The sequence below is a fragment of the Phymastichus coffea genome, unplaced genomic scaffold (genome assembly GCF_024137745.1).
Source record: "Phymastichus coffea isolate CEN01 unplaced genomic scaffold, Cenicafe_Pcof_1.1 PCOF00141, whole genome shotgun sequence".
Lineage (NCBI taxonomy): Eukaryota > Metazoa > Arthropoda > Insecta > Hymenoptera > Eulophidae > Phymastichus > Phymastichus coffea.
In genome coordinates, this window is record NW_026706952.1 from 15,095 (window position 1) to 40,704 (window position 25,610).

Genomic DNA, 25,610 nt, shown 5'->3' on the forward strand with positions numbered 1-25,610 from the left:
TGGCAGCTGCCGCGGCGCGCAGCTGGCGCGCGAAGGCGTGACGGGGCGCGTCCGCGACTGGCCCCGCCCCCGGCGGTGTCGTCGCTCGCCTGCAGCCGAGCGCGCCGCGGTGGGGACGGCAAGCGCGCCGCGCCGGAGACCAGCCCGAGTCCGTTGGCCGGTCAGTCTGTGCGTTCCCCTCCCGGTCGCGAGAAGCATGCTCGCGCGAGGCGCCAGCCCGAGCGCCGAGCTGTGATCCGACTGCGAGCAAAGTCGCCGGAAGAGGCACCAGCGGCCAGGCGGCTGTCGCCGATCGATCCCGGGGCACGAGCGGCCCCGCCGAACCCAGTGCTGCTGGTGGCGGTGCTACTGGCGAGTCGTGTTGCCGCGCTATGTTGCTGGAGTCGCGCGCCCTCGCCGGTAGGAAGCAGCTGCTAAGCAACGGCCTCACCCTGTCACTGCGGCCCGCCACCGGCTCGCCTGCCTGTCACCGCGGCAGCGCTGCCAGCGGCGCCGACACCGACGAGGACGACGCCTCCTCCTCGGCCTCATCCTCATCGCTCTGCAACAGCCGAGCCATGCACGCCGCGCCCAGCTCGCCCGCCGCCGACCAGCACACCACCGACAGCTCCACGCCCTCGCCCGGCCTGCTGCACAACAACAACAACAACAACAACAACAACAACAACAACAACAACAACAACTGCTCCAACTCCAACCGGCAGTGCGCCACCGACTTCAGCATCGCGGCTATCATGGCGCGCGACTCGAGGCAGCAGCAGGCCAGGGAGCAGCGCAGGGAGCAGCAGCATCCTTATCGCAGGCACGGCAGGGAGCCGCCAGCCAGTGCTGCCGGCGGCGCCAACAAACACTCCTCCCTCGGTGAGTCCCGCTCGAAAATCCAGCTCCGGCCAGAGCCGAGAGGCGCGCGCGCGACCTTCGCGGTCGCTCGCGGCTGCCCACCCATTGTAGTGCTTGTGTCGCGACGATAATCGTCTGGCAGGTCCTCGAGTCGACTTTCGCGCGAACGCAACGAAAGCTCGGCATCGCTTTCGGTAGCGCTTGATAATTAGCTCCTTGGCGCAAATGGACTTTTGCAAATGACCGAGTTGGCGCGCTGCAAGCGGACGCCATTCGTCAAGCCCCGCGCGAGTATCACTTATTCGTCGCTTCGGGCTCTAATGACGAAACTTTTACCGCGGGAGCATCTGCCCCGCGGCGATCGCTCGAATGAATCCTTCGGTGTCCGTTGTTTCGATCAACATTGCGGAAAGGAAATTGCCGCGGCTCCTATCGATCGTGCGTTCGTCGCTGATGCGAGGCTGCATTCGATAAGCGCTCGTTACGTAAAAGCGCAAGCGCCATTATCCCGCGCGAATGATCGTCGCGATGCCAGCACAAAGGGCTCGCCGCCGCCGTTACTTAATTCACGCGCAAGCGTGCGCGCGCTGTCGCGCCGCGCGTTCTACGCTAATTGGACGTTTATCGACTGTGTCGCGCGCGACACCATCGTGAATCAAAGCCGCGTGCATTCGCGAAGCGCCGATGGGCAATCGGCGAATCCTTTCACGACTGACATGTGATATTGTGACGATTTATCGTTCGCTCGTGTCCGGCCTTTGGAAATCATTGCGCTGATGGACTATTCTTTTCTTAGACTTTGTGCGCAGCCACTAGGACAATGAATGTTTAACGTGCTAGAGTATCGTTGACAATTATCGTGACATTATATCGCCGTAAAGTGGGTTACGACGCGGATCAAAAGTGTCGCATTGTCATCGAAAATCGTTTGCGGCTCAAGCAACAGCTCTGTGAAATATTTAACGTGATTAGTACTCGAATACCCTATTTATTAATAATTCGCACGCAAGCAGATTTGTTGTATAGTGTCAACTTCCTTACCTCGTTATAATTATCTCTCTTCGATTTGCCGTGTAACACTGACGTAATCAGATCACCGTTTCCTCATTGCTAATTCAATATATTATAGCGAAAACGCGCTGACGACAATTTATATTGTGATCGTACAAAGTCACATCGCTATCAATTTTCAATAAGTGAATAAAATGTTGTAGTCACACAATAAATAGCCGATGACTTAGAAAGAAAGAAAGAGAGAGAGAGAGAGAGAGAGAGAGAGAGATAGAGACAAGTGGAATATGCGTGCAACTGGTTCGTTGGTACGTCACGAATGAATCAATTATACCCAAATATATATATAACTCGTGAAATTTTAATTGCTCTTGGGTACGACGAGTTATGGAGCGAATGAATTCGTTGATTTCTTTTATTCTTGCTTCATGATAAATTTTATCTTTGTTCGCATGTAAATGTGTGCACGCATGGCCCTAAACTAGAAAGTCTACACTACAACAAAAGAGAGACGCATTGTCGAGAGAACGAGAGAGAAAGGTAAAGGGTGCGGCCACGAGGAGTCCAAAAATGAAGCTACTCGCGCTATATGTGCTCGATAAATTAATGGCCGGCTTGTTTATGCTGCCTACCGTCTAAGTTGCGATGCTTTGTGTTGGGGCTTCCTTGCTTTTTCGCGTATACGGAAGGCTGCTGTATATAGAAGTATACCGGGTGATTGTAGAGTTACTTTATTTTGCTTTTGCTATACGAGCGAGCGGATAAAATTTAAATTTGAAAAATAATTTTTACGATCTGGAACAACCATTAGATTAGCATCATAGATTTTTCCCGTTACCGACTAAAGTGTACAGAGTATAATCAACGTACAGGATATCAATTGTTATAATTCTTAATTCGCTTGACATTTACTTCTGTTCGGTATCAGCAGACGTCAGCTCTTACTACCTGATGAAATTATTGAAGCTTACCATATATGTATAATGATCATTTAATCAACAATCGAAACATGAACATATATCAAATTAAGACTTTCCGTTCTTTTTCATTTGTGGCTATTTGACCTAATATTTGAATGTTTATACAAAATAAGTTTATTTTCATTTACTCGATATGAAGACAGAGCCGAAAAACGTGTTTACTCGGCTGATAATTAAAAAGAAGCGTTGCATCAGTGACATAAAGAAAAACCCGATACGCATAGCTAATAATCCCATTAAAGCCAGACGAAGCTGTGGTACCAAGCGTGCGCAAGCCAAACGTCGTGTAAACCGAGGCGCAGCGTTTAGTAAACAAGCGCTTTGCCGCATCCCGCGAGAGAGATCCAAGATAACCCTTGCACGACAGAGAAGCAAGAGTGAGAGAGAGAAGCGAACGGCTCCCGGCCAGGTAGTGTATGTGCGTGGGCGTCGCGTGCTTTTGCCGCTGCGTAGGCAGCTCAGCCCGCAAGCCGTCCCACTTAAACGTGCGTTGACTCTCTCTATACCTGTACGCATGTGGATGAGGCCTTTCGTATTAATGCTAATTCTTTTTCTTTTTTTCTTTCTCTCGCGCGCTCGGCTACCAACTGGCTCTTTTATTTATTTATTTTTTCTTTTTCGGAAGTTTGCCCAAAGAAATGTTGGTAAAGCACGAGATTGATTGACGGGCGTGCGTTCGCGAAAGTACATTGCAATTCGAAAAATGATTTTTCTTACTTGAATGAAGTCGCTTGCCCGCGACAACGCGAAAAAAGTTACTCGAGCTGAAAGCCAACGGACAAGCTTACACGTAGGAGATGCCAAATGGCACGAAATAAAAACCTGAATGAATGCGTATGCGAATGAACGTCCACTTTCCGGTTTTTTTCTTCTTCCATGAATGAATTAATGAGATTCGGATAGGCTGACGACGAGGTGTTCGCGAGCTTGTTTAATAGCATACACCAGCCACAAGCTAATCATCATCGTGCGCGGATAGAGAAGAGAAGGAAGACGAGACGTTAAATATTGACATTCCACGCGTGTGAAGTATGCGTATTCGGGTGCGGAAATGGCAACTCGCCGCGATGACGCTTCTTTCTTTAATTAAATCACTGGAAAGAGAAAGGAGCGTAGGAAAAGAGCTTGTCGAGTGTCTGCCCCGCTATCCGTTGACGTAAAACATTTAGCTGCCTTTTCGACAATGAAAGGTTACTAGAATACCGGCCGATCGGCAGTATTGTACAACGAGCGACAACGAAAAGTCTGGCTGAAACTCAATACATACAATGCAACAATTAACGGAATCCGCGTAACGTATTTCTCTCTGTTAACAATGATGACGTGTGTACACTGAGGCAATTGCTATCATAACGTTTGCAATAACATTTATAGAACAGAGCAATCGCGGGATATACTCGAACTATTATAAAATGCATTAGATTTGGTTAATCTCTACAATGGCCGTAATAACCTTCATATCACGAGATTCATTATAACAAATACTACAAATTATTATGTACCATAATAAAAGATAATTATGTTATAATAATTATAAAAATAGGTCATAATATACTGTTAGAATAGCTCGTAAAAATTAATATGATTCGAATAATTTTTACAATGAACATAGCAAAAATGACTGGGATCGGAATGAAGTTCCTATAGTGCGTGCGCAGCAGGCGATTCAATTCTCGCAAGCGGCCGAATAAATATTTCATTGCTGTCTAAGAAACTGTCAGTCTGAATCATGCAAGTAAAAATGCGTGCGGTTAGGCGGTTAACAAGGGAACTACGTGTAATAGGTTAACTTGCAAATTTTAAGCGGTAAAAATGGTACATGGTAAAACTTACCGAGCTTATCTCCTATATTCGGTTTGTAGTTATAATTGCGTTACATTTGATTAACCTCGATTGCAATATTTCTCAGTCAGTATCGCAATATTCGTTATGGAGTACAATATCAACTCTCTCAGTGTAGCCAAGTTATCACCTTTGATCTGCGCAACTGCCAAAGTTGCGTATACGGGCACTGTTGGGGCGCGTGAAAATAATATTTACGCACCGGTCGCGGAAAACATAAATGTCCCACGTGCCATACAGCCCCGCTACATTGAATCACTCGCATTTATCTTTCGTCGGGCGATACGCGTACGAAACGAGAGGAGCGCGCATTACATAGTTGACGGCTGGTGTATAGAGACCAATTAGATGCAGGTTCTCGAGAAGCACTCGATGCCGCAGCCAGCGCACGCCAATCAAACTCGTGACTTTTCCTCGAACTCTGTTTGGTAAATACGCGTGCTCGAGAGAGCGCGGCTGAACGTATAGAAATGCAGTTTTTCCACGCCGGGCTTTAATGAAATATCGCGTGCGCGCCGACGGCGCGGTCACTGAAAAATGAATTTTCCATTTGCATTGCGGCACTCGAGCAACCTTGTCAATCGTTACGTGCTGCCTGCGCGCCGCCTTTTATTATTCATTGTCCGGCGTCAACTGCTCCGCAGCCTCGGCTGCAGTACACACGCGTGTGGATAATAGGACTTTCGTGTGCGCATGCAAGAGCTGCGCGACGCACGCCGCTCTCTCTCTCTCTCTCTCTCTCCGTGCGATTATTTCGAATTAAATGACTAGTCGAATGAGAGCGCGCTTCGTTGCTTTCTCGTTATTTGTCTACAAGGCAGAAAACTGATTTTACGGATGAGCGATATCGCGTACGTCTGCTATTTCGTTACGTGGATATGTGGATGGATGAGTCAAAAAGACGATAGCTACAGTGAGCATACGGACTGTTTGCTGGGTGCACATTCTTCGTGAGCTGGACAGTTACACGATGGCTTTGCAATCGGTTCACTGTCTGCTTTCGCGAGTGTTCGATTCGCCTGCACGCCGACTGAAAACGTGTATCAAATTAAATTTGCCAAAGACACGATCCAACGATCGCTTCGTATCATTCTTAGAATTCATCTAAACTCTAGCATAAAATTTCTACATGATCATGCTAATTATAAGTTGCGAGCTGGCGCCAATTCGTAAATTATAGAATGGTTTTATCATTTCAAGTTCAGATTGACATCTACTTACGATAATTTGAAGGAATGCAATAATACAAGCTGTAAAAATTATAATAAATTGTATAAAGATAGAATAAGGAAAGAGCTCTACTCCAATAAAAAAAATCGCTGAACGTGCCCCAAGAAATCTTGAAAGTATCAAAAGGCGCAATGTCCAATAGTATAGGCCAATATCCAATAGGCAGGTAGAAGGCGACCGGAGCGTTAAGCGAGAGGCGCCGCGTATGCGCGTTCCGTACGGACGGCAGACACCCAGCAGTAAATCCGTCACCCGATGGATCTCTCTCACTCTCACTTGCGCTTACGTCAGCCTGAGCTCGCGCGGGTGAAAATGGCGGCGGTGTTGGCTCGCGCGCGCGCGAGAGTGATGTATCGCTCTGTGAAAGGAAAACAAACTGGGATTTATACGCGATAAAGGGGCGCTAGCCGCGGCGCGGGACAATGAGAGGCGGAACACGCGTGGGCCGATGCGCCGCGCGGCCGCAAGCGCGGTGGCCGTGATTTCCAAGCGATCGTTGAGCTACGAATGATTGATTAACCGCTGCCGCCGTCGCTGCGGGGCAAAATATTGACCGGATTGCCGGCACGTTGCACAGAGAGCTACTGCTTTTTTCCGGGCTCTCGCGGGTGTACGAGCCGTGGCGAAAGTCGCGCTGTCGCATTCTCCGGCATGGATGTGTTCCCGACCGCGGCCAGGCGGCGAAAGCGCAGCTCGCTCGGTCCTCGCGTTGTTCGCGCACGAGCGCGCTTGCGAGCAGCGCTCGATACACGTGCGAACGCGCGCGCGCGCATATATATCCGTCGCCGAGCGATGGCGGCGTTAGTGGCTGCGGTACGTGTCGGAGGAAACCATAATAAACTTGGTAATGGGCAGTTAGGAAGCTTGCGCGTGTCAGGTGCCGGCTATCAATTTCGGGACACACGCGCGCCGCCGAATTAATTGTCCGTCTGGCGCTATACACCGACTGTCCGCCGGAATGTCGATCGACTCTCTATGCGTGCCCGCCCATCGACTTGTACAGCAGGTCGTTCTCCGACGCGTCCTCCTCGCTCCTTCGGCGACTTTCTTTTGATGCGCCTACCTCCCATGTTGTCGAGAGCGGCCACGGCGCGCTAATCGCCTCACGATAGTTCCGCGGAGCTGCCATGCGATTATCTTCGCGAGCGAGCCTGTCTTGCCTCGGCTTCCTCTCCTCTCGCTCCTTCCTCGGCATTTTGACGCGCGAGCTTGCCGCCGCCTTGATGCTCGATGACGTGAGATGCGCGCGCACTAATGCAGCTGCACCTCGAGATACAATCGAACGAGTGACGCTGCTCCTTGTCATCGAATTCCCCATTTCGCCGAAATGGCCGTTGGTAGGGCGTGCGCGTGTCATTCGGTTACGTACTTTTTCAAGAGGACACAGCTTGGAACGATTCAAGCGTACATTGAACTAGTTGATTGTAAGGCGATTCTTTTGTCATACACTACACTTGAATTATACGTGATAGCTTTCCTGAATCGTCAGTAGATGTCTCATATAATCTGATTCGATAATAATTAGTCTTGTTTATCATATATTTTGAGTAGTTCTGACTATTTACGCTGTAGTGATCAAAAATTTACATTCTATTATTGGTTAACACAGCATGACGTATAATTTGAACAAATAAGTCCTTAAGTTCGTTTGCTTTCAATGCTTAAGTGTGGTATTGTATTACAACAAGCACAATATCACATATAAATATAGAAGATAACAACTGAATTTGGAATAAAACAAACATTAGCGTAGACGCAAGTAGTAGCACGTCACAGAAAAGAAATTCAATTATTCGGCTTCATTTTTTTTTCAATTGAACGAGTACAGCTCAGCAAATTTTAAAGGCTCTTAAATTTTTGTATTCGTTAATTTATATCGTATCGCCCATCTTAAAGTAGTAAGTCTTTACAGTGCGCATGCTTATAACACCATTTGTTTGTCCATAGAATTACTGATATCACAATGACAATGAAAGTATTCGTATAGTTTTTTCGAATTTAATATAAAAAAGAAAAATGAGATCGTTGATATAAGTTGAAATTCAAATTCTCTAAAAAATGTTGTTTTCACTTTTACTCAAAACTGCAAGCTTTGCTGAATTTTCAAAACACTAATTTCGTGTACACGTGTCAATTTTTCAATTTCAATCAGGTACAGTTTTTTATATGGTTTATGGAGACGTGGTTTTTGGTCTATTTTAATCCGTAGAATTAGAATTTTTAAGTTTTTTTATGCAATGTCATCAAATCATGAAAAGTCGTGTAATTGTTTTCGATCGATTTTAGGATTCCTATGGGCAAAAAAAGAGGGCCATAAAAATGCGCGACGAGAGGCAAAGGTAATTGTAAGTCCTATTATTACCATAGATTGATAAAATCAAAAAATTAGGAGCATGCACCCGATTTGAAACAATTGATGAAACTCGCACTTTATCAATGTATCTTTTTGCGTGGGATTAGCCATACATCAGTGATTATTTGTACTATTTTAATCGCGAATGTTATTACTTCAGCCCATTATGCAAATAATTTGCAACGCGATACCACCCTAATCGTAGTACAAATCTAATTATGTTGCATACTTTATTAATAACAACAAAGCTGTTGCTAAAAATAACAGTCGCTAATATCTCAATCTCGGCACCTCGCGGATGCGCACTCGTGTAATTAATCGGCTCGCAAATGAGGCGCGACACGAGGCGCTCCTCACGGCAGCGACTGCGAAAATGCTATATAATGCGACGCTTATTAATTGGCATAGTGCGGGCGCGCGCGCAGAGTGCAAATACCAACAGTCGACCATAAATTCAAATTAAGCTCGCTCTCGGTCTGCAGCAGCAGCGGCAACAGCGGCAGCAAGGAGTCGTTTCTTTTCGCGACCCACGCGTAAAAGGCGTGACGAATTAATGTCCGCAGCGACGACGGGCCCCGAAATTGAATTAGTTTCTCGCACAGACTCTCGGAGCTGCTGCTGTTGCGTGCCAACTCTTCGTCGGCGTCGAAGGCGAAAGAAAGATGAATGAACGACGACCGATTGAAACGTCGAAGTGGCGCGATAATAAATTTTCTCTCCAGAAATCTATTCTCGTCCCCCCCCTCTCTTTCTCTCTCACTCTCTCTCTCTCTCTCTCTCTCTCTCTCTCTCTCTCTCTCTCTCTCTCAACAGAGAAAAGTAGTCCGCGGTCTCCGAAAAGGAAAAGAGAAACGAACGCGGCTCGTTAACGCCTTTTGAATCATTGATTATTCTTTTTTTTTTCAGAAAAAGAACCGAGCGTTTCCGGAATGGGCAGAGGATCGTCACAGTCGCAGCGAGAACAGCGCGAGCAGTTGGAAAAGGTTCAACAAGAGTCGTCGTTCGATACGGAGGACGAGCCCGAAACCGACGACACGGGTAGTGTCAGTGGGAAAGCACCGTCACCCATCAATCCTCTGCTGATGGAGAGATCCAACTGCGAGGAGTTGAGACATGTGATCTGCCACCTCGAGACCAAAGAGCTCTGGAATAAGTTTCATGATCTCAGTACCGAGATGATTATCACGAAGACTGGCCGGTGAGTTACAAGACAAACATTTTGTTATTGATCTACGTACAGATTCGTGAAAAAGTTTTCCCTCGATCCGGTTTTATTTTTTCTCGTACTGCTTGCTGATTATAGAAATCACTTGTGAACTAGCATATTATGTTCTAATTGCTGATCTTAAAGTAATGTATTCATGTGCAGTTATTGTTTGTAAAAACTATTCGATTTAAATTAAAACGCATCGTTCATGATTGCATCACGTTGCTATTGACGGTCGATCAGTTTATTGATCCACCGAATAAAAGACTCAAGCGTTAAAGGGGGTTTACCAGAAGAGGAAGGGTTGAAACTCCCAGTAGACCAAAAGCGACACCACTCACTCCATCTTCCTACTTCCCATCTTAGTAAACCATTCTATATTTTCGTTTTCCATCAACTCGTTTGATTAATGAAATTCCCGTTATAAATGCCAATCGATAATTAAAAAAATGAAGTAACGCGCGACCGCCATTATAATATTCGCAATCCAGCGCAACGAAACTCAATTACCGATAGCAGCGTGTTCGTGGCAAACAAAAGCAATCGCAAGCGACCCTCGTATTCTCATTAAAGCAACGCCTTTCGAACCCCCGCTCGCGCGTGAATTCAATCAGTAAACGAGCAACGATACAACACCCACGAGACAAGAAAAAGGGGGGTGTAGGCGAGAGACGACTAACGACTCTATCCAAAACCGGCCGGAAAAATTTATCGCTGGCGTGGGCTTAGCGTTGTCAAAATAGCGCCAACCCATTATGATGAATAGCCGCGAGACTTGCTTTTTCTGCGCTCCTTCGTATAGTACAAATCTGGTGAGGGGGAATTATTCAGATGGATATTTAAACGGTGATTAGTAATACTTTGAGCTTTCCTTTTAATTTAAATTTGACTTGCGGGATTATATTGAGTTTGAAGAACGAGATATCTTTGGTTTGTGTAAAGTCATTTCTCACGTCAATGAGTGCCAATGTTGAATCCAAATTTTTCACTCTGCTTTCGGCAAAAGCTTTGATTTATTGGTGGTTTTACATTACAGAATGCACTGATGCAAATAATAATAAAAGCCGCCTCAGCTGTTATTTATACATATTGGTTTGTACGTAAACTGGTATCAGTTGAAAATCGACAGTATTCAAGTTTGCTGCGTCATTAATTAGTTTTCAATTGTTAGGCTGAAATGAGCACTGAAATGTTCACTAAATTTCCTAAAAACACTTTAGTTACCTCGAAATTACTTGTTCTTACACTTTGTGAAAAAGCACTCAATCAAATCTGCTGGCAAGAAGTACGTATACACTGGTGGCATAAAAGAAGCTTGCGCCGGGAACTCTGTAAAAGAGGACGAGCACCTAATTGCCCGTCACCTTGATCCAACTTTCTCGCTCGCAGCGCGCGAAACCCTCAAGCCGTGCAGAAGGCCATTTTCCTCCCGAGGGATGCTCTCGTGGTAATTAGATCCAGCCTGGCAGTCTCGCTTGCTACGCGCCCTTCGGGTGTCAACTTAGCCGAGCGCGCACCAGCCGCCCATCCCCCGAACAAAGTGATAATGAACTGCACGCGCCGGATAAAAGTATCGAGTTTGATTTGATGGCCGTATCACGTGCGCATATATAGTCATTCATTTGATTGCTCGCTTCGGAGCCTTGTTTTGCAGATTTCTCGTGGCGAGAGACGGATTTTTGTCACAGTTTGGACAAATTTGACCGAGTTGAATAGTGCCTGACTAATTTCGCACACGACTACGCCTCGACTGACGATTCGTAATCCAATTCTCACTCTACTGTAGATTTTAATGACGCATAGTGCCGTTCAAAAATCTTTCGTTCGTTCATGAGATGTCGCTCGTAATCCGCATTGCACAGCCAACAGTGATGATTTTATTATTTTGGCGTCACTGCAATTATTAATACTCGTATTAACGCGTGCTCATAAGACATTTGCAGAAAGGCTGTTCATGCGCTTAGATTAAAAGACAATGTTGCTACTTGACTTGCGAAATTGAGCAAGGCGATAAGCCGAACAGCGAACTGAAATAAAAAGGTGTGCACTTGGTGCGAGAAATTGACGCTTGGTGAGGGAGCGAGGTATATACGGGATCGCGTTTTACGCGCGTCGTCGAGTCGCTCGGGCCCCTCTGCTCCTGGACAACAAAGCGCGCGAGCCCCGGCTGATAAATAAAAGCATTACTCAGTCGGCGCGCATCTCGGGCGCAGGCTCGAGCATAGAACGATAAGATCGTCGCGGCCAAGCTCAGCGGGACGTCCGACACGGTATTAATGCTCTCTCTCTCTCTCCCTCGCAGTGCGTGTGTGTGTAGGTGTGCGCGCCTCTCTAAGTTCACTCGGGAGGTCGTCGACTACTGACTAGCTGCTGCGAGCTGCGCCGGGAAATGCGTGACTTCGATTTGCAACACTGATAGACCGTCATTTGACTCAGCACAATGATTCAATAGCGTACTCGCGCCCGGAATACACGTATTTATATACTTGCGCGACACCCCGAAATCGCGAGCAACTGACTTTTCTCAATGATAGATGGCTCGCGGCTTATCGTGTTCGAGTATCGATTTTCTGCACTCGGTTAGATAAGAAATCTAATTGTTCGGTGCGCTAGCTAATCCAATGTACCGTGGAGCGTAAGTTATATTCCAATTGAATAAAAAATTCGGGCTGACGATATCAAATTTGCTCAACCAAGAGAGCAGAATGTTACGAGACAGGATCAGCCGAGACAATAAATATTACAAAGTTGAAAAATCATCAACAATTTCAAGAATCATTGGCAAGGAACAAGAGAACGCGCTTTTATCACGGACGACATAAGAAAGCAAGACTCGCGCGGAGCCCGTAAAAAAAGCGCAATTGAATATCGGGCGGGCGTACTGGCCGCGCGAGCGACTTACATATTCATGCGATGCTCGTCGCAGATAAAAGCGAGCGCGCGCAAGCGAGCGAGCCCCGCGAGTGATTTAATAAAAAAATTAGGCGAAACGCGGCGAGTGCGACGGAAGCAGCGCAGCCAAGCAGATCAATAAATCATCCGCCGCGCGCGTCTCTCGCGCTAATTAAGTGTCATTACGACGAGGTCCTGATTAATCGCTACACACAATAGGCAAGCGATTGAACCCCAAGAAATAGCCATTTTCCATAGGCTGCACTCGCACGCTCTCTGCGTTTCCAGGCAAAAGTATTATGAATATTAGTAGGATCAAGAACATTTCAAGTATATGAACTTTTTCAGAACCGTGCTTCAAGCCTCGAGAACTTGGCCGTTACTTTTATATATGAGCTGCGACTACACGAAAATTGCGTCACTGAATTGATTATGAAAATGTAGCCTCGCGAGTTTAGAGTTTTTTCTTCTTTAAAGTGCTTAATGATAAGTTGATAAGCATGTAAGATGTTTATATATTTTCAACGTGAAAATTTAACTTCTCAGGTATCATTGTGAATCATTAATGTTACACGAGCATTTATCAATCAATTTTGATGCAAAATAAAGTTTATGTATAGGTGAAGATTTCACAATTATGATTGCATTTATAACAAGTTTCTTGTTTTCCATGAGATTACTGACTTCTGGCTCCGATCATGAAAGAGTATACCTGTAGAACTGAATATATGGTACATATTATGAATGAGACATTGAAAATATTATAAGTATTTACGGATAGTGGTGCACTCTAGACTTAAACGGGAATACCATATCGAATACATAATAAAAAAAGCAAGGTATAATGTTTGTTATGTCGAAACTAGCAAAGTTCGTGGACGTAAAGGAATTGATGACAGGGCATATAATTCAAGTGCATAGCCACACATATGGCATTGATGCTTGGGATAGAGCACACGATAACACTTTGAGAGACATCTGAAAAATTCAGAACGGATTAATAAAAACCTTACGTAAAAAAATCAATGAATTTATCGCTAGCACTTTCTATTAAGTTCGAGCGTTGATAGGGAACTATAACAATCTATTTACAGAATATAACACATCTAAAAGTATAACAATAGTTTGATGAAAATATTAGTCGTGACGTGAACAATATTAAAAATAAGAGAAATATAATAAAAATATATATTCAGGATAATGCAAATATTTTATTGGAAATTAATGTGCTATAGAAGATTGATTTGCTTCACTAAATAACAACGTAATGCGTATGGACATATTTCGCATCTCTGTAATTTTCTAAATATTTGTTTACGCATTTATAATATTATGGTCTTTATTATTTTATATATATTTTTGTTTTTGTTCGTACTTACGTATAGGTACTTTGGTGTACCTCCGTAAGGCAAAATTGGTGCGAATAAAAAAATGAAACGAATATACGAATCACTTGTGTTCAGGATAAATTGATAGTCCTTCGAGATTTATATTCGTGCAAAACTTGAAAATTTGATCCCGAAATAAGATGGTTTCCTTGTTGAACTCCTTGTTGAAAGAATAATACGAAATGGTTATTTAAAAAAATGTGTCTATGGAATGTTGACAGGCGCATGTTCCCGACGTGTCGAGTGTCGTTCCAGGGTCTGAGGCCAGACGGTCGTTACGCAGTGCTGATGGACATCGTGCCAGTGGACGAGAAGCGCTATCGTTACGCCTATCACAAAAGCTGCTGGCTGGTCGCCGGCAAGGCCGATCCGCCGGCGCCGGCACGTCTTTACGTACACCCAGACTCGCCGTTCACGGGCGAGCAGCTGCGCAAGCAGGTCGTCTCCTTCGAGAAGGTCAAGCTCACGAATAACGACATGGACAAGAACGGGCACGTAAGTGGGTCTCTTATGACTAGGCTCGTCCTTAGAGCTCTGACGAAGTTGAGGTACCGAATCGAGCCATCGATCCGAGGAAGCGCTTCCGAAAAGCTGCGTATTATTAGAAAGCTGCACGCGGAGAAAGTGAATGTCGCGTCTGCAGCGAGCGCAAGGACGCAGAGGGCGAGAGATCCGACAAGTCTAGCCTTCCCCTCGGGATTTTGAATTTTCCAGCGCGGACGGGACGCATAATGCAATTTGCGCATCGCTGCAGTGCAGATAGCGGCGTACCTGCACGCGATATTCGATTACACGATCCTCACTCTCTTTCTCTGCCAGACGCTCGTCAGACACCTCTCGCGGCCCTCTTAATGAATCATCAGCGCACAGCATCGGGCTGCCCGTAAAAATATCGAGCTCTCTCGCGACGACGAGAAAAGATGCATCGTGAATATATACGCGTTAATTACTCGCTTTTCTCGGAGCTTCCACCGCGACCGAGAATAGCGCTTTCGATGAATGACGGCCGGTTTTATATTGACGCCCGGTCTTTTCGTGGAAGACAATTAAGTGGCGGACAGTTGAGAAAGGGCGCTTATTGATAATCGGTTTTACACCGTCACTGCTGTATTTCAAGCTGTACAGTCCTCTTCCGACGTTCGTCATTCTTCCATCGCTATTTTCGTCGCTTGCGCCGCGTCTGGACGCGACGTCGTAGTCGCGAACGATTAGCTTGCCCCATTTCGATCGACGTTTCGCTACGCTCGACCATTCCGCTCCGACGAATTGCCGTGAGAATCACTTCGCCCGGAAGGCAAATTGCCGCTTGTCACGGTCATTGTATCAAGGCGCAATTGCTATTTTCCAGCTGGTGCTGAACTCGATGCACAAGTACCAACCACGAATTCACTTGGTGAAACGACCGGACGGTGGCAACTGCGAGCCGATCGAGGATCTGGAGCGCGAACCACACAAGACCTTCGTCTTCCCCGAGACGATTTTCACCGCTGTCACCGCCTATCAGAACCAGCTCGTAAGTCCTGTTCGCTCTTTTATTTGCTCGCTCGCCGCTGCCGCCGCCACCGCCGCGTGCTTTCCTTTAATTTCGCGCGCGTGGCTACCGTTCGTTCTGCCTCGAGACGACTATGCGCCCCTGACCACGCGTCTTCTCTTTCTCACATGCGCGGGCACCTCACCGATTTAATGTGGGTTCGTCGATTTTAGCAGATGCACTCTCTCATTTTACCTTTGCTGCGTAATCCCACTCGCATTCCCATGTGCACAGTCATCGTCGTCGTCGTCGTCGTCGAGCTGATATCACTTTGGCTTGCTAAAATCGAGAAATTTAATTGCACGATCATTCACTTGGCAACATTGTCGGGCTGCTCTGGTTTAAATCACGCATTAAACAGCTCGCGTCAGCCGTATAAGCGCTCATCTGAAAGGATAATCGTCACGATCGCTCCAGTAAACCAAACTAAGGAATGCTCTCACCGAAAATTCATATATAGCGATTCTTTCATAAATTAGCCGCTCGCGCGCGTCGTTAACCCCGTACGAGCGCGACTTTTTAATCCACGCGCACGTAAATCAAGCCGCAGATTTACGAGCAACGAGACACAGAAAAATAATAAAAAGGAAACGGAGACGCGTGCAGACAAGCATTATAGAGGGCAACTTGTGTGGTCGTACGCGGCGTCGCGACGCAGCAGTAGCAGCTATCGAACGAAGTCTAGTCGTCCATGCGTATCTCCGCCGACAATAGACGATTTTCGCGTGTGCAGCGCGCACCGCGCTCAAGCGCCTTGATCTGCGCGACGCCATAAAGCTGTCCCTGCTGCTGCACTTGCAAGTTTCGCGCAGTACTGCCTCCGACTGTTTAAGTATCCTCGTCTCGAGATTTATACCCGTTGCTTTATTTCGGTTGCAGTCGACGATGAATTTAATTTCATCGGCGGATGCCGCGACCAAGCGAAATCGCTCTCGTTCGCCTCATTTCTTATGCCTGTACGGACAGATTCAAACGTCAGGTTCGACCTATCTTTGAAAAAAAAAACCGATCTACGCTATTAAGCGTACGTCGCAAGACCATTCCCGATGCCTTAAATTTGAAACCACGAAAACGGGGGATAGCCCTAAAAATATCGCAAAGAAACGCGCGAGCGATAACCCACAACTCGGAAATCTCGCTATATAATTACCTCGAAGCAGAAGCGCAGCAGCATCTCTCCGCAACACATCGCTCATCAGCCGTGAGCCAGAGGCGCCCCTCATACATCAAAGCCTCGTCCACACGCAATCGCCACGAGAGGAAAAAGAACCCGTTACTTCTTTCTTTGCACCTTTGAAGCTTCGCTATGTAGCACGCGAGAAAGAGAAAGAGAGAGAGAGAGAGAGAAAGATTAGAGCCTGAGAATAATCCTCTTGGGCGGATCGTTTTTCGACCACCCGTGTGTTTCGCCACCCCAACGACGCCGCCGCCGCCGACGACGACGACGACGACGACGACGACGACGACGCAGACGACGAGGTGCGAAGAGACTTGTTTCGGTCATTATCAACCTCGCTCTTTTCTATAATTATCCTTTGGCGCAGTCATACTCACGTTTGTTCGCGGTTTCAGCGCCGCGCGAGTCCTCCTTGACTATTTTGCATACAATGCGTCGTGAGGGCATGATATAAATCACGGGGCTCGTAAAGAGATTTCGCAAATCGTTGATCGAAAGATGCGCGCCGTCACGAGGACGACGAGAACTGCGCCAACTCTCTTTTTCTTTCTTTCCAGCGGGACTCTCGCATAATTCATAAGCCTAACCGTCTCTCTCTTTCTCTCTCTCTCTCTCTCTCTGTAGCTCCGCGTCTCCACTTTCAACGAGTGTCTCCGCTCTCGCTGCCGCGCGTTTTTTGCACCACGAGATCGTTCGCAGAATCGCCAAATTGGGTGAACTTTCGTCGCGCGCCCGAATTACACGTCGACGCGTGTGCGGTCGAGCGAGAAAGCGGCAAGCAACGTTCGCGCTCGTTCCGCGGATCCCCGACACTTGTAATTTCTGCGGGCAGCGACATTGTTTCGCTTTTGCGCTCGTCAGCCGGGACGACGTCTGTTGGACCGTGGCCAGCGACGCTGCCTCGACTTTTCTTTGCAGTCGGCTCGAGTCTGCTGTTGCCGCGTTGATTACAATCGATAGCTCGCCGATTTCTCGGGCGACACTCGTCACCCGCGCGTCAACGTGAGCCAGCTATTTTGTGCGCGGGAACCGGCTTCTCGAGTCGACGCGTTACGTATCTCGACAATTCTTTCGCGCCGTCCAATCGTCATCGTCAGCATCGCGGCCGTTTATTTGGCCTTCCGGCACATGCTCGCGCGCGCGTAGGCATACATCTTACTCTCTCTGGTTGCTGCTGTACGCGGCGACCCTTCAAATGGTTCCCACTCGACGAAACGAGAGAGAAAGAGGAAAAAGAAGGAAGCGAGCGCATGAAGAATCGAGCGACAGAAGCGGAGTTCGGTTTTAGTGGCTGCAGGCGTCGGCGTAAAACATAAATAATCGCGCTCAAATGAGACAGCGAGTGAGGCGTAAAAGAAGGACAAAAAGAAAAAGTGCGCAGCCACACACGGCGCGGAATATAATACGGTCGAGACTCTTGACGCCTCTGCTGCCGCCGCGCGCGTCTACTGCAGCGCGCGCGCGCGCATCGCCAATTATTCGACAATCATTGTCTTTCGCCAGAAGCTTTCGCGGAGCTGCGATGGATTGAGATTACTCGCATTAAGCATCCTCTCTCGAAATGCAGCGACGTTGCGTTGGCTCAGTGGCTCGGCGCTGTTGCGCAATTTAATTAACAATGCAAATCGCAGAGGCATCTCGCGATCGGGGGATAAGGCTTGTCTTGTAAACAATTGTTTGATCCGAACCAACAATTATTCAATTAAAGCTCCCGCAACCGAGTGCATTCTCATCGTTGAGTCTGCTCTACATCGCTGTTGGCGAGGCACATGCACATTATTATTATTATTAAAAGAATCGTCCGTCATTTATTTGGGATACGTAGTGGAGTTTGTTGGGCATGTTATTAGAGGTAAACTACTGGAATGAAAATTCAAATGAAACGAGGCGGGCACACGGTTGGGTAGCTTTGCCGGCACATCTCTCATTAGCATAATGAAGACGTCGTGACGGCTTGCGCGTGTACGGCCAATTATTTCATCGCTCAGGAGTTGGGTAGCTTTTGCTGGTTTCATTGCTCACGCATGAGAGCGACTAAGAGAGAACAGAGCCAACTCCTCAATGAGCGTGTCTCTATTAAATCTATTATTAGAGAGACCAACTGAAACCGTGGCAGCCCTTTCAATTACCCTCAAAGCTCAAGCTCGCAGATTCATCTCCGCCGTGTACGTACACGTGTACGTGTCTACTCAGACGGCGTTCAAGCTTATTCTCTTTTCGCTCTTCGCTCGCGAGTACGTATGTTTCGACCTTTTCTCCTCGGCGCGGGCTACGCTCTTAATTGACGTGCGCCATTTTTCTTTCGGAAAAGCGTCTTTCTCTTTTCTCTCTTTTCCTTCTTGTTTCGTTCGTTAAACGGTCATTGCAATCCCAAAAATTAACGTTTCATACGCTTCTGACAAGATGAAAGCGTGAAAATTTATGAAGTTAATTATTTTTAAAATAACGCTATTACAATACGTTATCACATTACAATACGTACAGATCAACACGTCTATTGCATCGTTTTTAGGTAGTCCCCACTTGAGAATAGTCTTTGCATACTAACGGCATCAATCGTTGACGATGCCTCAAGTTCTAATTTCAACATAACATGGAAATATAAGAGATATACAGTGCAATCAATTTGATAGGTCACTTGGTACATCGTGTACGTACAGTCGGCGGCTATGAAAAATGTAGACACCCTTGTAGCCACTGGTGGCAGACGTATAGTTGCGCCTTGTGCAAGCGTTAACGAGAAACAAATCATCAGCTCGGGCTGTTATTCCCTCGAGTGCGGTGTCGTTACTTTAACATGAATTCCCCGCGTCACGGAGCACCAATTTTCATCGGCTGTTCTCTCGTTAACGATAAAAATAAATGTACACGCCTCTGTTATCTCGCGCACGAACGTCAGCTCGCTCTGAGCTTATACCGATAGTCAGATAAATCACGGCAAAGACAGTTTAAAAGCTCGTCACCCGAAGGGTCTCATAATCGCCGCTGAAAAGCCATTCGTTGGCCCGAAAAACCGTCCGATCATCGCCATCTCCTCTCCGAGCGCGCGTACGTCGCTTGCCCAATCTCATTAATAACCGAGCCCCGAACGCGTCTCTCGTAGCGCACAACTTCCGTTTAGCCACGATATTAATGATGCCGTTTATAGAAACGCAAGCGCGGGCAATGCCGCGACGAAACGTCCTTTCCGCTGGCCCCGAGTCGGCATAATAAAATCGGAGCGCCCCGTCGGCCGACGTTATTTATCGCCGTTAGGCTACCGCCGGCGAAAATTTTGGCGCTGTCAGTACGCGAAAATCGCTCTGGGACTACGGCCAAAAAGCTGCGCGAGAGAACGTGTCAGCGGACGTAAGGTCTCTCCCGCGAGAATATCAGCTGCAAGCCGGGCTCGCGCGCAGTTGAAAAGCCAGGCCTTCGTTAAAAAAGTTCACGCTTGGCTCTCTCTCTCTCTCTCTCTCTCTCTTTCTCTCTCTCGCTCGCCGGTCTGCCGGGAATTTCGATTCGATGAGAGTTAATGGTCGACGGCGTACACGACGACGCGGGGAGCGAGACAAAAACGCGCTGTCGTCGTCGGAAGCGTCGTGATTAATCGTGCTTCACGCCAACTTTCGTCTGCCTATACATCGCGTCAATCATTATCACTCGAGTCGAATCCGCGTGGTTGTTCCGGATAGTCGCATCGGCAATTAGTCTAATGTCGTTGGGACGTTGTTTACTTGGTGAGGCGCGAAGCGTCGTCTCTCTAGTCGAGCAACACTGCTGCCGCCGACTGTCGGGACGTTAGGTTTATAGACGATGCTGCGTAGCCGAAACAAAGTATCCAGCCAAAGACAGGCGCGGCCATCGGCATATTTCGTCGAGTTTATTGTAACACGGCGCGCGCAAGGCAGCAACCTCCTCGCCTGCAACCCGATCTGAGAACTGTCTGACTTTGTAAACTTTAAAATGAAAAAAGAACCGTTGGCGTACAATCCACTATCCAGAATTACCAGTCAATTAGCTACTTCGAGCGCCGGAGGTAGGAACCAAAGTCTACAAACAGCAGCGGAGTGGCGATCGAATGTTCGCTCAAAAATAGAGCGTCGGTCGTAGAAATAACAAAACCACACTAATTTTTTTCCCCTCGAAAGTAGCTCGCACCTCTCGGGTGTAAAGCTCGCGGAGTAACCGAATATCAGGAAGGAAGTGATTTGTGCAGTTTGGGTGGTCCTCCAATTACCCCGCTCTCACGCACGTGTACGGGGGGGGCGGAGGGGTAATAAGACACTCGTCGTCGTCGTCGTAGTCGTCGCCGTTCTCTGACATCATTAGGCAAACATCTGGAGCGCTTTACGATCTCTGCAGCGAGCGGGGGCGTGCAAGCGGGCGAGCGACGCGCGGTTTCTTTGATCGAACCCGCCGATTACCAGCCGAGCAAGTGCTGAGTGCTGCTTCCAGATTTTTCGACGAGCCTGCGGCTGTCTGCCACTTTTTTCTAGCTTTTTGCCGATGCTCGTGCTGTGAAGTTTCGCGCGACCGACTGCGGAATTTCTCGCGTCGCGAGGCTCTATATAACTTAATTTCAAGAGTAGTTTCTTGCTGCGGTCGTATCTGGAATCTTGAGTTGCCGGCATACGCCCTCAATGATTAATGTATCGGTGTAATGGAAGTCGATGAGTGTACAGTCAGAGGGGAGGAAGAAAAAAGCAGACAATTACCATTAGAAACTTAATCCGATGGTTACATTGTTTGCCGATCGCAATCCGTTTTTCCCACCTCCTCGTGCAGGCGCGTGTGCAGGGCCACTTTCACCGTCGTGCAACGCTCGCAGGTCCTCTTCTGGCGGCCTTTTAAACTGACGCAAACCAGCCGGGGCCGAGCTGTCAGTCAACTTCTCGCCTCTCAGCTACCTCGTGCGTATACGTATATATGCAGCCCGATAAATATGCATCGTCGTCGCGATACGAAAACTTCGAGTGCCAGTAGTCGTAAACGCCAATCTCATTACGCGACTGTCGCGCTGCACATTTTTTTTTCTCTCTTTTTCTTGTTACGAAACACCTCCCCCCTCCCTTCTCTCTCGAATTTCTTTAGCTGCCCCTTATGCGTAAAGGATGATCGAACCACCTGCGCATCCGTTTCGCGGCTTGGGTGGCCAGATGCGCGTGCCGTCACAGAGAGGAGACACTCGATTTTAAGCTGAGCTTTTTGAGAAGGATCAATACATATGCGTGGGCTGATGCTCCTAACCGCAGCAGACAGTCTCGCGTCTTCTTCTTTTTCGTTACTTTTGAGGTAGAGGCTTTCGAAAGTGAGCGCGGCGGCGATCGTCGGATGTCTGTCAACTGTATACAGCGTACACAATGTCCAAGATCACGGACTTAGTGGCTCTTAGGTTTCTCTTATTTTCCGAGGATCATCATTCCAAGTACTTGCATGCAAAATGCGATTGTAAATCATCGCTAGCGACTGTTCGTGAAATTAATGACTTGCAAAAGATATGCAGCGAGGCAAAGCTACTAATTTTAATTTTAATTTGCATTTCCTTTCGATTCTTGTAACGAAAATGCGTCGCAAGTCGGCCGGATAAATAACGGACCACACATAAAAAGACGACCATTCAAAACCTACATACGCGTCACGCGAAAGATCCAACGAGAAAAGTGGAAGCTTATGAATTTACCGTTGAAGAGCCACATGTCAAAAATATAAACGCAGAAACGGTTAATCCGCGGAGCGCGGTGCGCAAAAGTATAGCGCGACTAATGTGCATCGACAAGGCCCCGATATGCAAACTCGTCACTGAGAAGTTACGCGGCGGCGGCGCCCGTCAAACGCGATAATTGATAGCCGAATGCACACGGGAGAGAGAGAGAGAGAGAGAGAGAGAGAGAAGAGGAAGAGCTCAGCCTTGTCATTAGGTATGCCGCGCGACTGTTTTCGCCGCGTGCAAACCTTTTACGAGCGCACCAGAAGCGTGAGAGACTTGCAACGCGCGCGCCTGAGTTAATGCGGCTTTATTATAATGATGATGTTTGAGACACAGAGAGAGAGAGAGAGAGAGAGAGAGTAAGAGAGAGAGGGAGCTCTCACGAGTTTGGAATGATAAATACATCTGCGGATATCTCAGTGTGTGTACTGGAAAGCCTTGGTAATTAGGCTGTAGATTGGTTCATTAATTAACACTGCAAGGGATACGTTATAAGGTAGTTTCGTGGTTTTACGACTACGGCACGATTCCTTTTCGGTTTTTACTTACTCTTATCAGTACGCCGTTACGGGGTAAATGTTTGTAAAAGTGAACAAGAATCGTAATTGCAAACCACCATCATTTCTTCACTTTGCAAGTCACTTTAGAACGGATTCTCTTTTTTTTTTTACGTTTGTCTCCACCGTGCAACGTACGAGTACAAATTTAAAACTTGTTCCTTCAAAGATTTACGAACCGATTCTATTATAAAAGTTGAAAGGAGATACTAGACTATATTTCAAAGACTAAATTTTTCATTCTTGGTGAATAGCAAGCATGAAAATATATGTGGCATTAAAAGAATTCAGTGTATAACGAGGCGCACGTTCTACCATTTCTCCGCTAGTCAGAAGAGAAGGGAAAAATCTAAAAATCTCCCAAAATCTGGAGATTTAAAGGCGTCACAAATTTATACCCCTTATCAGGCGAGTTACTCATGTCGAAGAAATAAAAGTCTCATTTCTGCAGCCCTAAACAACAGGCAGCCTCTGCAAAACAAATCTACCCGGTTGAAAAGGGGAAGGGGGATGGGAATCGATCGGCGGCAGCGGTACGGCATGGCAGTATATGCCTCGGGCCTTTTAAACAAACGCCCTCACTTTGGCGCGACGATCGCTCCCTAATTTTACGAGCCGTTGAGTCCGGATCGAGGCTGCCGAAAGAACGAGATTTCTCTCTCCCCTCTTGACGATTGCACGCTCGGAGCGTGAAATTTCGACTGTACCAGCGGATTTATATGTAGATGCGAGTGCGAGAGCGAGTCGTTATACTGATCTTTGCTTTGCATTCTCTTCTCTCTCTGTTTCAGATTACCAAGCTGAAGATCGACTGCAATCCTTTCGCCAAAGGCTTCCGGGACTCGTCCAGGCTCACCGACTTCGAGAGGTTGGTTCAATTATTTTTAAGAGCTCTCTTGTTCCTCGCTCGGCGTGCAGGCTTTTCCATTGGCTCGCGCTCTACAGCCGCGCTCCCCGCTGTGTGGATTTTGCATGCTTTCTCGCCGTCACTCTCGAATGGCTTGACTTTTCACACGGCCACGCGGGCTCGCCTCGCGCGGCGCCGCGCCCATTCAGATTCCGCGCGCGGAGCACATGTTTTGTGTATGAATGCGCCGCGCGCGAGATGAGCGCTCTCGCGCCCGGGCGCTAGGAAAAACGTACGGAAACACGAGACTACACACGCATTAAAATCCCTAACAATTGATTCGTATTGGCGAAAAAAACCACGAAAAAACAGCCGTATCCAATTGCAGGCCCGCGCGAACTTTCTTGCTCACGGACCTCGCGAGGATCTCACGCAAAGCGACTGGTGTAATGAAGCACAGTTATCCTTACAGGGACACCATGCAGTCGCTGCTGGCAGAGCAGCAGTCGCTAAGGTTTCCCCACAGATTCCCCTTCGAGATGGACGAGCTGCAGTCGAGCGCCGCCGCGGCGACGAATCTCACGCTCGAAGAGAAGGCGATGTGGGCGGCGCGCTCCTCGATATTCTTTAGAGCCGCGGCGGCCGCGGCCGTCGGCCCGTACGCCCAGCTCGTCAATCCTGCCTTGGCCTATCCCGGAGTGGCAGGCTCGAGTCAACAGCAACCGCAGTCCCAGCAGCAGCTGGGCCAGTTGTGGTGGGCATCGTCGTTGGGCTTCGCCGCGGCCCATCAACTGCAGCAGCAGCAGCAGCAGCAGCAGCAGCAATTGGCGTCGAGCTCGGCCGGCAGTCCTGGCGGTGCGAGTGGCACCAACACTGGACCCGCAGCACCGCGACCGGTTTATCCAACAGCCTTGAGTTTGGCTCATCACAGATTCTCGCCTTACTCCAGTCCGAGGACGCCGCTCAAGTCGTCGACGCAGATAGGTTCGTCGCCGTCGAGACGGACGACACCGTCGCCGACGGAAAGTGTTGGTGCTATGAGTGCTCAGGACTTGTCGCCGTCGTAGTCGAGGCCTGACACGGCCAGTCCTGCCCCTTGGGACTAGCCACCGAAATCGTTCGTCTGTGTTTTGTAAATATGTGCATTTTAGAATACTAGAGGGTAATGAGTAACAGAAGGGGGAGGGGGGGGCGGCAGATTATCAGACTTTACGTACTATTTGATGGTTAAACGTGTATCTTAGGCATCTGTACATATTTATATAAACGCGTCATTCTATCTTTCTCTGATGTACTATAAGCTGTGTATATTTCGTATAAATGCATTAAATAGCGCGTCTCCGTATACCGTTATTATCTCGTTATTTATATTATATATGTTGGCGCTTTACTTTCAGTATTCGTGGACACTAACATACACGCACGACACATCGTTGTTCGAGACAAGACACTATATTTTTGCTTCGACATTGATGTGTGACGAGGTCATTATTTTATTTTGTACGTTCTGTGAGACATAAAGAATATGCGCGAGGCGCATTACTAGACTATTAGTATTAGGGCACGTTATTATGAGCATTGTTAGCGTACTGCCATTGTAAATATGTCCCGTGGCGACGAAAAAATTGTGGCACTCTTAATTAACAAAGAGTATAATGAGTGCGATTGTGTGTACAAGAGAGTGAATGATCAATGTTAATGATTTTCGATTCAATTATTTCACTACTTTGTTCGTTTCCTCGCGACGCTGAATTCCCAGTGCAATAATCTAACACACGACTTTTATTTATAAAACAACAAAGACAAAACAAAGTAAGCAAAGATGGAAGCAATAAATTATAAGTAAAAATGCAATGAAATCATATTTTTACTCTTCGCCTATATCCTCAACCTGTCTTTCCCTTTCTGAACAAAACCCGTAAAAAAGGATCGAATACACAGGTAAAGTATCTTTGAATAAGCAGCAGCAGATCAGTTAAATTCCGCATTGAGTTAAATTGACTGCTAAAGTTTTCACGAGTTGTGTACTTTTCTTGTCCTCCTTTTATTATTATTATTTTATTTTA

General features: G+C 47.3%; 1 protein-coding gene across 1 annotated transcript; it reads left to right on the forward strand.

The window, feature by feature from the left end:
- The first annotated feature begins 190 nt into the window (after window positions 1–190).
- LOC131672030 (T-box transcription factor TBX20-like) lies at window positions 191–25,360 on the forward strand. The gene is made up of 6 exons (XM_058948948.1): window positions 191–861; window positions 9,163–9,454; window positions 13,965–14,238; window positions 15,092–15,256; window positions 23,489–23,565; window positions 24,005–25,360. Exons 1-6 carry the CDS (start codon window positions 372–374, stop codon window positions 24,609–24,611), a joined length of 1,905 nt encoding a protein of 634 aa, XP_058804931.1. The 5' UTR covers window positions 191–371; the 3' UTR covers window positions 24,612–25,360.
- The last annotated feature ends 250 nt before the right edge of the window (window positions 25,361–25,610 follow it).

Bases quoted from the DNA above. Each gene is read 5' to 3' on its own strand.
- LOC131672030 (XM_058948948.1), top strand. From the start codon at position 372: ATGTTGCTGGAGTCGCGCGCCCTCGCCGGTAGGAAGCAGCTGCTAAGC. The intron at 9,455-13,964 runs GTGAGTTACAAG...GAATGTTGACAG, and splicing joins ATTATCACGAAGACTGGCCG to GCGCATGTTCCCGACGTGTC. The intron at 15,257-23,488 runs GTAAGTCCTGTT...TCTCTGTTTCAG, and splicing joins CCGCCTATCAGAACCAGCTC to ATTACCAAGCTGAAGATCGA.